The 12955-nt window shown below is 40.9% G+C and overlaps 1 protein-coding gene across 1 annotated transcript in view; it reads left to right on the top strand.

Annotated features, from left to right (window-relative positions):
• LYST (lysosomal trafficking regulator) overlaps window positions 1-12955 on the top strand; it is a 3825950-nt gene that overhangs the window by 2061015 nt on the left and 1751980 nt on the right. The window contains exon 28 of the mRNA XM_044075805.1: window positions 6817-7008. Coding sequence (XP_043931740.1) covers window positions 6817-7008 — 192 coding nt within the window. The remainder of the gene's footprint in view (window positions 1-6816; window positions 7009-12955) is intronic.

Consider the following 12955-nt stretch of genomic DNA (forward strand, 5'->3'; position numbering starts at 1 on the left):
TATCATCTGTTAACTTAATAACACGCAAAACTATGTACATCTTCAAATTTTGAGGTTTTGCCTTCCTAATATTAACAAAAGTTCGAAACAGATAACCACACAGACAGGGTAGAGTTAACCAAAAAGAAAGGTTAGTCATGCTAAGACGCATAGTACAGCCTGTGCTTTTAGTAAGTGCTGTCTAATTTTGTCTTATTTTTATAGCTCTCCCAGTTGAGAAAACACTTGAATGCTTTCAGTAAACACTTTCTCCAAGCCATTTCTCTTTTATCAGATTGCTTTCTAGGGACATACAAAGCATACACAAAACCTAGAAGGATGCATTGTTTACCAGAAAAAAAAGCCGTATAATATTAATTTTTTTTTAAATTGCAGTGCCGACTTATCTTAAAACTGAAAAGGAAAAATAGAGAAAAAGGTAGAAACAGAAAAAATGTAAGCACCCGTTTATATTAGTATTCCCACTACATTAAAAAATAACTGAGAGAACTTTACTTCTTAACTTGCAAAGAAAGTCATGCACCATTAAGACAGTACCATTAAGAAAACATAAAATTGTTTTCCTTACAGTTAACTTTCTTCCTCCTCTTCCCCTCTCCCAAATATTTTTCCAAAGATTAATGACATGAAGTAGGGCATATGGTTTAGAGGTTCCTGCAAATTTAACATAGTCCACTAAAATCCAATATTTCTAGATCCTCTTGTTCTGCCATGTTTTACAAGTATAATTATTGTTTTGTATTCCCACATCTGTCATTTTCCAAGTTACTGATTTTATTCCCCGAACATCAGTAACATGAAGCAAGGCATATGCTTTAATATTCCATACAAGTTCAACAAAGTCCAAGGAAGTCTGATATTTTTAGATTTTTGTGTTCTGTCAAGTTTCAGAAATATAATTATTAGTTTATAGTCCCATATTTGTCAGTTTCCAAGTTACTAGCTTTATTCCTGCCTTCACCATCTCCCATAGCCTGTCTGTGTTTCATTCCCACCATATTCTCATTTCTTCAGGTTGACTCTTATGTTTTCTTCCTTTTCTCAGGCATTTTCTGTTGAAACAGTGGAAAAGATTTCATGGGCTCTGTGCTTCTGTAATCCTTATCACTAGAAGGACATGAAGCAGAACCCCCTTCTGTTTCGTAGCTCACCCATTGTTGGACAGACTTTTGTATTTCCTCCTTAGTATGTGTTTCATCAAAAAATGTGTGTCCCCCTCCAGGGAAAAATATTTTCAGATGGCTAGGTACAGCAGTTTGAATCTCATGCTTGCTTCTGGTCATTCCTTAAATAATGGCATATATTTACTCCTCTTCTGCCTGATGTACAATGAGCAGTCATTCTCCACAAACACTCTGTGTGCTTTGTCCTTCTGCCACAGTTTTGCCAGAATCAACTCCTTCTGCCAATAAGACTGCATCTATACTATTAAAGGTCTAGGATGTTTTCTACTAACCAGATTTGGAGCATGTACATGATGTCTCCTTTCAATTAACAGTTCATGTTGTGGAATACCAAACCAGTTGCTTATTTGTGCTTTCATAAAGTTAATACAGTCTGTGTTTTACAGCTTCTCTGGTACAGCAGAAAATCTCAGATTTTCCCTACATTCTCTGTCCTCCAATTCTATTATTTGTTTGAAACATCTCTTCTTGTACAGCCTTGTATTCAGCCAGCCTTTTCTTCATTTTAAGCCTCTGAGTTTTGCAGTTCTGTCACCATATCTGAATATCTGTCTAAAGCTTCTTCCATTTTTCTAGCATTTTATTTAAGTTGATATACACCATCAGCGTTTCATGTATTTTAACCAAGTCTGTGTGCGACTGCCTTATACTTTCCTCTACGTCACTGGAAGTCATGTCTGGACTTGCATCACTTCTTGCTGAACAGTTACAATATTTCTTCCAGTCTGTGTTTTTTCTTCACCTTTTGTAGCTAATTTTCCTCCAGGTCTTTTATATTTCTTTTTGTTTTTCTTTTTTTCCTGACATCCAGGCAGTGGACTTACCAGCCAGTTACTGAAATTTACTCAGGCATCTAGGTCCACTGGCTTTCTCTGCTAAGTTTCTGTTTTCAGACTGGGAGAGCCAGAATTAAGCTGTTACTATATGTGGAGCCATCTTGGAAGTCACTTGGAAAATATTGTTCTTGATGTCTCTTACTTCTGCGCATGGGATCACTCAGCTGAAATCACTGATATGTAATGAATCCTGCTTAATTAAATTATCTTTTAGTAGTTACCTATGCTTTATGCCAAGACTTGTGTCAGAATTTTCTTTAAACATGAATAGAATACATGGGAAGGAGCACCCTTCATACCTAGGATTTTCACTCTCTGGTCAGTTTATCTGTAGAAGGTGTATGCATGCAGGAAGACAGACCAGTTTGTCTCATTCTCTCTAGTTAGGAAGGAATTTGCACTGGCTAAACATACATGTTGATGTTGATTGCTAATTGCAGTGTTACTCAACCGAGACTTTTACCATTTCAGTGTTTGTTTCAGAAATCTCTCCACCTCTGTGCCATAGACACTTATTTGTTGGCTTATACCTTCAGTAAGCATTATTGCCTGAATCATGATTTTAAAAGCTGGGCCTCCTTTGATACTTCAGTGCTTCAGGATTTGTCTGTTTGCTTTGTTCTGGCTTTTACTAGTACAGGTTCATAGATAAATACTAGGCTAGCTGCCCTTACTGGCCATTTTATGCCTATCCATTTTCCCTTTTGGTGTTAGAATTAACCTATCGCATTTGGTGTTAGATGGACCTTACCCATATCTTGGTCAATAATTGTGTATACCCTAGTGAGAATACCTGGGATCATACCATAGATAATGAGGGTACCCATGCATGGATAAAACATTTATGGGCTGCCTCTGTCCAATAGTATTACAAGGGGCAGTCCTGGAGTAATTATCTATTACCCCTCCAAAGAGCCAAGTTGCGCTTGAATATTGACAGGGGATGAGCTTTGTTTTACTTGGATGGGGAGTCTGTTCCAGAGCAGCGGTAACCTCTGGGAGATATACCTCTCCTTCCAGTCCATTCTGATGATATTGCAGAATAGGTTCAATTTTTACTGCTTATGATTTTTCTCAAGAATTACCCTCTGCATAGTTAAATCTAGAAAAGAAGCTGCTGTTAAAAGGGGATAATTAGCAGACATATAAAATATAGCATGATAAAGATAAGAATCAATCAGTAGAGGCTAGAAAAGATTGGGAAGTTGTTGTTTTTCTTTCGGCTTTTCCCGGTTAGGGGTTGCCACAGCGGAACTCCGGTCCGCTAATGATTGGCAGTCGATTTTTATGGTGCTGAGGTGCCAGCCCGATGCTTAACCTTCAACGAAGGCACACCCATTCACGCATGTCTTTCGAACGCCACTCGACCACGGGGAGGACATGCAGACTCCACACAGAAAAGATTGTGAAGAAAGACTGTAAAAACATTTTATAAGAGAGCAATAGGAGTACGTATGTATGCCTCACAAATATGCAAGAAAGTATAGAATGTTTAGGATCTTTGCTTGGAAGTGTTTGCATAGGTATTTTTATACCCCATGCTGACTTCAAAGAATTTTTCCTCAGTAAAGTAGCAAATGTTGAAGGTGCGATGGGGAAAAATAGGTAACTGGTAACATATGTTTTGGAAGTGTAATGAGTTGGCAGACTTTAAAAATTCTGTACATAGTACTCTGTCAGAAATATTAGGTTAGCAAATGGGTGTAGCTAAGGAAATTATTTTTTGAGCTGGGACATAGGATTTCAGTTTTGACTTTGTGAGGCCTTATTAAGTTTTATTCTGTTGACTGCCAGAAAAGCAATTACAAGAAAATAGAAATCAAAGTTTAAGCCAACCGTATTTTTGAAGTATTTGATATTCTAAAAGAGATAAAAGAACTGGAACTGGAATCTTTAGAAAACAGAAGAAGCAAATTACATCGAAGTAAATGGAAACTGTAGCAACAATACATGACGAGTAATGTTCAGGAGGTGGAGGAGTGAGGTTTACGGGAAGGCAGGAATTCAGCAGTTTATTTTATTATTTATATATTTATTTCACATTTGTTAACTGGGAAAGTTCGACTTGGAATGAAGCCAATTTTCAGAGGCGGCCCGGGGAAAAATGCTCCTGCATGTCTTTGTAATGTGGGAGGAAACCGGAGCCCCCGGAGGAAACCCACACTAATGCAGGGAGGACATGCAGACTCCGCACAGAAGGCACCCCAGCCAAGAATTGAACCGGAGAACCTCTTGCTGTGAGGCGTCAACACTACCGCTGCATCACTTTGCCGTCATTTATCTAGTGTTGGACTGATGATAGTTACAAAGAAAGAAAAGATGTATGATGTATAATGTATGTAAATGGAAAAAATGTTAATGTGGTTTATTTCCTTTTCTGTTAATGTATGTTTGCCTGTGTCTTAAGCAGGGTTGCCAGATTTCCAGATTTGGACAGAAAAAAAAAAAGAAGGTCTCTCACGGCAAGTGAAGACCAAAAAAAAAAAAGGTCTTTAATGCGGAACACAGTTCCACATTAAACACATTAAAGAACACTTGCTCTGCACTAAACACGGAGCTTCTCGTGTTTAATGCATTGCAAGTGAAGACCAAAAAAAAAAAAAAAGGTCTTTAATGCGGAACACAGTTCCACATTAAAGAACAGTAGCTCTGCACTAAACACGGAGCTTCTCGTGTTTAATGCATTGCAGTTCCGCATTCAACACAAGTAGCTCCGTGTTTAGCGATTTTTGATTGGCCCGTATACCGGCATATGGGCCAATCAAAAATCGCTAAACACGGAGCTTCTCGTGTTTAATGCGGAACACAAGAAGCTCTGTGTTTAGCAATTTTTGATTGGCCCGTATGCCAGGTATACGGGCCAATCAAAAAAAAAAAAAAACAAAGAAAGCGGAGGCTGGCCGGGATTTAAACCGGCAGGGCGGGACTCGGGATCAGGCTGCTGATCTCGGGACAGTCCCGCCCAAATAGGGACGTCTGGCAACCCTGGTCTTAAGTGATAATTTAATAAAGGTGTTTTTAAAACAGAAAAAGAATTGCTGTTTGCAGGAGGCTTTCATAGTTTGATGTAACAGATGTCAGTGGATCACATATGATGGTCTGTGACAAAGCCACCTTGTGGGTGCTTATTAGCTCTTTGTCATTCCTTGTGCACCTGGATAACCTGTTCATCCAGCATTTATGGATTGCTATTCCTCTTCCAAGCAGGTATGTGATTTTCTTTTCTTGTCTTTCTGGTTAATAATTGGGGGTTATCAAACTGGTGAGCATAGGGTCTTAGTTTACCTCCTAGATTGGTGGGTGATGATACTATGTGCAGCAGCCAGATGTGTGCATTCACCTGAGCAAACAAGATGTGGAGATTTAAAAAATGTGGTGATTTGGGAATGCCAAACGAGTACATCCCAACAGTTACCCCTTACTATGGGTCTTCATGCAGATCAGCTGATAATGGTGAGTTACATATGTGTTACTTCCTCAGCAGTGCTTTATTTGCACTTGTTTAAAATTAAAGTACAAGAATAGCAGGGTGTATCGCTTTCAAATCTTTCTTCACATTGCATTATTTATACTTATTTAACATCAAGGTACAATTGCTGTGAATGATTCCATAATTCCACGCCTCCCAAGACAGCATTTCTGTTCCTATGGTCAGCTTCCGATGTCCCCTCCCTTCAGCCTGTTAAACCAAGAGTCTCCCCTCCAGTCCCCAACTGGATCAGCATCATACATTTTTACAGCAGAAGCAGGTGCAGTAGTAAACACACACAAGCCTTCCAAATAGGCTTGAGAAATATTTCAAAACATTTCAGGATCTGAAACTGTTTTGACATTGCTTAGAAGTAAATGCATGTGCCGTAGAAGTACTAAATATTAAAAAATCATACTAGTTTAACTGTGTTGTCTAATTTTTGATTTGTATTTAAACTGGTATGGGTATTAGAAACAGCTTTTGTGCAAGTCTGCAATATTTTCTGAGGGGAAATGTACTTAACATCTGTATTTCTTCACGGTAGCTCAAAACAAACACCCGCTTTTAGCCTAATACATAAAATGAAGCAAAGCCTTGTGTTTACCGTTAGAGGCTGCTTCTCCTTTGGTTTCATTAATATACCATCAGCATCTATAGACTGGTTATAGAAAGGGTAAGCAGTACCTTTGTAGCCAGCTATAGTCTGAAACTGTTAAAATTTGACCAGTGGTGTATATATGGTGAAACATCACATTTCAGTCTTCGGTCTCATGCCTTTATTAAACTACATATAGCTATATTGCCACTAAGGGTTCAGTCTGTGATTTGCTGTATAGTCTTGCCTTTTCTTTGCTGTGTCAATGTAATCAGTTTCAGTAACAAATGAAAGCTTGGTCTTCACCATAATATCAGTTTTATATTTGTGCCACTTTTATTCAGATTGCCTTCTTTAAATGATAAGTTCTTTTATTTTCATGGATGTTGTTTTTGTAAATTGCCCCTATATATTTTGTTCAATTTGTCCATGTGTTTTGATGGAGTCTGAAAATGCAGCTTGCACTAAAGCAATTTGAGTGATTCATTTTCTTTAATTCTAAGGTTTGCATGGGGAGTTTTGATTTTGTAACCTGAGCATGTCACTAATGCAGTTAAGAAACATTAAATCAGAAGTACTGGTATACTGCAAGACAGAATTAATGTATGTATAACCACAAATACTAAATGCATGGCAACTGCAAAAGCAAAGTATGTTAATAATGTTTTATTCTAACTGGTAAAGTGGTAGTATTACTTATAACACATACCTTATTCATTTTATTTTAAGGGGCTCGGAGGTTTTCTCTTGCCCAGTCTGATACTCTAGTAATGAAAATGCGGTCTGTTGCAAATGATGAACTTGCTTTAATGATGCAGAGAAGAATGAGCCAAGAAAACCCACTCAGAGCTATGGAAACAGAATTTGTGCAACGACTACAGAGGTTGACTGTTTTAGCTATCAACAGGCTGATTCATCAAGGTAAGACTTTCATTATTGCAGAGCTAAGTCATTTGCTTGCAGCCCTTAGGTGATGCCTGTTTCTCTTCACTGGAAAAATTGATAAGAATCAACATTTGAAATGCTATATAAGTAGACAATCTTTTGACAAAGGGGCTTTCTTCCTAACTTCTCTGATGTTCACCTGGTATTTGACTAGCACCGTAGCATTAGAAGACTGGCTGGGGAGGGAGGTAAAAGTCAGGGTGGTTCTTTCATCCCTGGAATGATAGATAGTAGGACCTTTCAGAACAGCAGTGCATCCTGGTGGAGGCAAGGAGGCTGTGCAGCTGTATTCCTCAGATTTCTTTGGCTGCCCCTTGCAGTGCCTTAGGCTGGTACGGTAAAATTCCCCTACTGCTGCCAGGACAGAAATGGTGATCACCTTCCACTGTTTTTTTACAACCAGGAACAACTAAGTAATGCAGGCAATATTGTGACACTTAGCTGCCTAGCAATGCATGGATTTACTTTGCTGCCTTGCAGAGTGTTTTTTGTATATTACTTATCAGTATTTAATAAGCCGCGGTGGTACAGCGGTAGCGTTGTTGCCACACAGCAAGAGGTTCTCCCGTTTGATTCTCGGCGGGAGCACCTTCTGTGTGGAGTCTGCATGTCCTCCCCGTGGTCAAGTGGCGTTCGAAAGACATGCGTAGAATGGGCATGGCTTCGTTGAAGGTTGGGCGTCGAGCTGGCACCTTGGCACCCATAAAAAATGTACTGCCAATCATTAGCGGACCGGAGTTCTGCTGTGGCGACCCCCTCGGGAAAAGCCGAAAGAAGAACAACATATCAGTATTGTTTTAACTGTGATCATTTTAGCAGACAGACTACATTAGTTTGATTATTTGTCTTTTTTATTAGCATCATTTTTTGATTTTCTCATGCTTCTTTGTTACTTGTGTCATTTGTGGGGCTCGTGGGTCCATTTGTTCTAATCCATTGTTTTAACTTTGATTTGCAGCCAGTTCCTGTCACAGCTATTTCCTTGATTTTCTGATAAGACTTGAATGCCCACACTTTGCTGTTTTCTGCCTTCAGTCAGATTCTGCTGACATAGTGCTGGTGTGAGCAAGAGGTTGTTTTTCTTTCTGGCTTTTTGAGAAAAAAAAACTCTTCTGGTGTTTTGGCAGTTCATTAATTGTGTCTGTCTAGTGTTTGTACTTTACACCATTGTAACTCAACCTATCAGCATTTACTGTTGTAATATTAGATGATTTAACAACTGGACTACTTTTGACCTGGAAATTTTGAATAGCTTAATTTATGTGGTGCTTGGAACCTGGTTTATTTGTTCTAAATTGTATTTATATAGATTGCAACTTTGACATCGTAGGACGTACAGATCATCTCTGGATCTGTAGGAGTATATTAAAACCTGTTACCAAGGGAACATAAAGCTCTTTAGCCTGGCCACTACTTTGTTATGCTACTGTTTGATCTGTTGTTGTCAGTTTTCATTCTCTCTTTAACTGTTAGGTTTGGATCTGATCCTCGGATCTGACTCTGCCATTACTTTAGCTCTTGGCCACCAAAAAGCTGTAGATTTCCTCCTTTACCCATAATGCACCAACCCCTAACATATCTCAGATCTCATTTGCCACTTTTACGCAAAAGTCGTGGTCAGCCTGAGCTCTCGAGCATGTATTGAGATAAGTGCTTTTTTCTTGATAGTTTCTCTTCTTTAGCATATAAATATACTTTTCTCTTAGCCTTTCTACTCAATGTAATTCCCTTTTATCGCAGTTGATATTTTTTTCTTATAGTCTCTAAGTTTCTCTTTCTATGCTACACATTGGTGTAGTTCTTCGTACCATTGCTGGTATTTCCTTTTCCTTTTATTACATTAAAAAAAAAAACTTTCATCTTTTTCTGTTTTCTATCGCGAGTCACCATGACTGATAAAGGACCTGCCGGCTTCAAAAAATATCAAAGGTGTGGGAATAAATTGCTATTTCATATGCTCACACTTTGTGTTTATTGTTTAGGCCCTCAACATTTGCAAGATTTTTCTATCTGCAAAAAATTCCAGTCCTAGAGCCATAGCAGATAGGAAAAATAAACTAATTTTAAAGGGATTGCTTCCATCCTGTTTTGGAGAGGCTATCACTGGGGCTCAAGTCCCTAGACCAAAATTAAAGAGACCCTGACTAAGTCTTCAAGACTGTCCTCTTCTTCGCCTCCTTCTTTGGAGCTGCCGAAGAAAAAAACAAGAGTGGATCCGAAATCTGCTCAGGTCCACTCCCCTTTGGATTCAAGCTCTTCGGATCTGATGACGTTAGCAAGAACAAAATATTCTTCATCCTTGGATCCAGTGCCTTCTAGGGTTCCCTCTCCCTTTCTGGAGAGGCAACAGTCCAGGTCACCATCCCTTGCCTCATCTTGTTCATCCAGAAGTGTAAACGAGGAAGGTATGGACTGAAAGATGAGTAGATTCCTCCCTGTGCAGATACAGATGGGTGTTCTTCCGGCTCTTAGCCACTCGGGTCAAGGAGCCTATCTATCTTTTACACCACCATTACATGCTCCTTCTCTGATCCCACCAGTTGTTTCAGAGTCCCTGGATCCAAACCTTCCAGGTCTGTCTGGCTTGGATTTGGAAATTTCTCTTAATGCACTGACTCTGAGTTCTTTGGATCCAGATAACTCTTGGAGCCAAAACTTCCTTGTCGGGTCTGAGACATTGGCGTTGACTCTGAGGTTTTCAGAGCTGTCTCTGTCCATCGGAGCTTTGGCATTGGATAGTTCAGCACCGACTTGCGCCTCTGGGAGGTTGCTCTTGGGGCAGAGGGAGATAGTGATCCAGAAGTCTGCCTTCTCAGAGTCACTGTCTTCTTTCTCTCTGAAGCAGTCTGCCTTTGAGGTAGTGAAGAGAGTGTTTTTTGTTCTGACAGGATGGATGGACGGATCCACCCCCTTCGTATCTCCAGTCTAGTTCCCAGATGTCTCTGCGCTTAGAGCCACATTATTCTACGCAACAGGGATAGCCAGCTCAAGGCATCCAGATCACGCAACAGGGTCTTACAATCTCCTTCAACACTTCACCGGAACATCCCACCAAGGAAGTCCATCAGAAGATGAAGTGCAAGAGGAGGCACTTGGACTCTCCGCAGGAGTCAGTCACGGTTGATACTGATTTCAGTGAAGGAGAAGGGTCCCCACGATCACCTCCAAAAGACGTCTCATTTGGAGATGTTCTTGAGATCCTTAAGCATAGAGATGGTTGGTCCTCCAGCAGTCCTTCACTTGGTGAATCACTATTTCTGGAAGCTTTTTGGAGCTGATCCGTCTAACTACTGGGTTACTGCCAGTGAGCCCATCGATTTGGTCTCTAGGTGGCAGTGGAAGGAACTTGACTTAGTTGAGCCACTCCCATAAGAGGCCAGATTGGATTCTGGCTCCACCTGTAGAGAAGGCATTCTGGAGTACGGGGGTGCCAGTGGATGCCATGGTCATGGTAGCAGCCAAAAAGAAGGAACTTGCTGAACAAAGTTCATCTGTTCATCCCCCAATAGGGAGTCTAGGGTGATGGAAAGATTTGGGAAGTGTGTTTCTGCATCAGTGAGCTTTGCTCTTAGGCCACTTTTTATTTTTATTATTATTTGTCACATTTTACTAGCCTACAAATGGACTTGATCAAGGAACTTTCAAAATCCCTTTCTGGGATCATTACTACTGAGGCTGAATCTTCTGTGGCCTCTCGGATGGCTACCCTTCAATCCATTTGAAATTCATCCATGAGGTTTAACTTGCATGCAGCCAAAGGGGCCTCAAGGGCAGCAGATTCATGCATATCCATTAGGAGGCATGCCTGGATGTGCTTGTGATTTTCTGGAGCCTTTCAAGTCCTCGTTCATCAGCCCAAAGTGAAGGATACTCTTCAGGTATGAGAAGGATCGATTGAAACACCCTCTTTGTAGTGGGTGTACATTTTTAAACCCCTCAAAGATCTTTTTGTAGGAATCAGTGAGGGGTTCAGAAGATGTGGTTTAGAAAGTCGTAGGGTCCTTTCCAGGATACATGTGGAGATAGTTCCCCCTAGAGACAAATTGGGGAACGCTAATAAATGGTGGTACACCTCAGCAGAGGAGGCCTGCAAAACCAGAGGTCCAGAGATTCTTTCTCTGATAGATCCTACCAGTGCTCCTGAAAGGAGATCCCATTGTCCACCACTGGAGGCAATTGGGGGGGTCAACTATCCCTGCACCAGAGAGCCTGGGTAGGGATAAAAGAGATAATTGGGTGCAGCGGATTATTTCCAGTGATTATGTAATTCTCTTTTCCCTTCCAACCCCAACTGTATGCAAAATTCCCTGTGTTCCACCCTGTCAGAGGAAAGCAGCAGCACTAGTAATACAAAAGCTGCTAGAAAAACGAGTCATCCAAGAGGTCCCACCAGACCATTTAGAATATGGAACTTATTCAAGATTCTTTTTGTGCCAAAGGAAACAGGGGACTGAAGACCAGTTTTGGATCTCAGCACTTTGAACAAGTCAGTTCGACATACAAAGTTTTGGATGGTCATGGTTCAATCCATTCTACCCTTCCTGGGCAAGGAGAACTGGATGTGCTCAGTAGACCTTCAGGATGCATGCTATCACATAAAGATGAGCAGACAATCCAGAATGTATTTACGCTTCTGGCTGGCAGCCGTCACTCTCAGTTCAGAGCACTGCCCTTTGGCCTGACTACAGCCCCCAGGGTGTTCACCAAATGCATGACAGTGGTAGCAGCTCACCTGGGACTGCAAAGATTCTGACTGTTTCCATATCTAGACGACTGGCTCATTACTGCCCCAACCAGGCATCTACTAACAAGAGCAAGAGATCACAGTCTTCATTTGTTCTCATCTGGGGATAATCATAAATTACAAGAAGTCTCAGGTGCAACCAGTTCAAACTTTACAATTCTTAGGGACAGTCTTCAGCATGGTATTAGTGACAACTTGTCTTCCTCTCTCAAGGGTACAGAATATCAGATTCCAGGTCAGGAAAATAATTTGCAGTAACACAATTTCAACCCAATTGATCCTTCAAGCCTTAGGTTTAATGTCAGCTGCCATAGTCTTAGTTCCTCTAGCAAGATTTCATATGAGAATTCTTCAGTGGATGCTAGCAACACAGTGATTGATTCTTTACCAGCACATATCAGCACAAGTAAGAATCACACAGGTATGCGAGAGATGCCTCTGGTGGTGGATCAGTCAGATCAGGTTCTGCAAGGATGTCCTGTCATTCTCCCTCAACTCAAGGCCATAGTGACAACAGACACTTTCCAGATTGAGGGTGGGGCATTTCCTGGGGAAAGCAGTGAAAGGCACTTGGTCCTCCGAGGAGGCCAATTTGCATATCATTGTCCTAGAGATGAGAGCAGTGCTTTTAGTGTTGCAGGCCTTCTAGGATGCCCTCCCTTTAGGGACAGTTGTGATTCAAACAGACAATATGTCAGTAGTTTGGTCCACCAACAATCAATGAGAAACCAGAATATAGGACTTGTGTTGAGAAGCACTGAGAATGTGGCAGTGGGTGATTTTATCCAACTGCCTTCTCATAGCAATGCACATTCCGGGAAAGTCCAGTGTGACAGGAGACAAATTGAGCAGGTCCATTATTCTGCCTTATGAGTGGTCTCTCAACATGAAAGTGACAAAAATTATTTTATGTCAGTGGAGCCAGACTTGCTGCAATCTTCTTGTTTCTTCCCTAAATGACAAATGCAGCAGCTACTTTGCCTTAATTCCCCCCCCCCCAACCAGGGGAATCACAGAGGGATGCTCTACTCCACAATCGGCCCCCACTCTACTTTATGCTTACCCACCAATTCCCCTAATTTCAAAATTCCTGCATAAAGCTGCCAGGTTAAAGAGCAAAGTCATCTTCATTGGACCTTACTGTCCACGATGTGGTTCCCCTTCCTTTGACCTCATCTG

The sequence above is a fragment of the Protopterus annectens genome, chromosome 1.part1 (assembly GCF_019279795.1).
Source record: "Protopterus annectens isolate FY-2018-M chromosome 1.part1, PAN1.0, whole genome shotgun sequence".
NCBI lineage: Eukaryota > Metazoa > Chordata > Ceratodontiformes > Protopteridae > Protopterus > Protopterus annectens.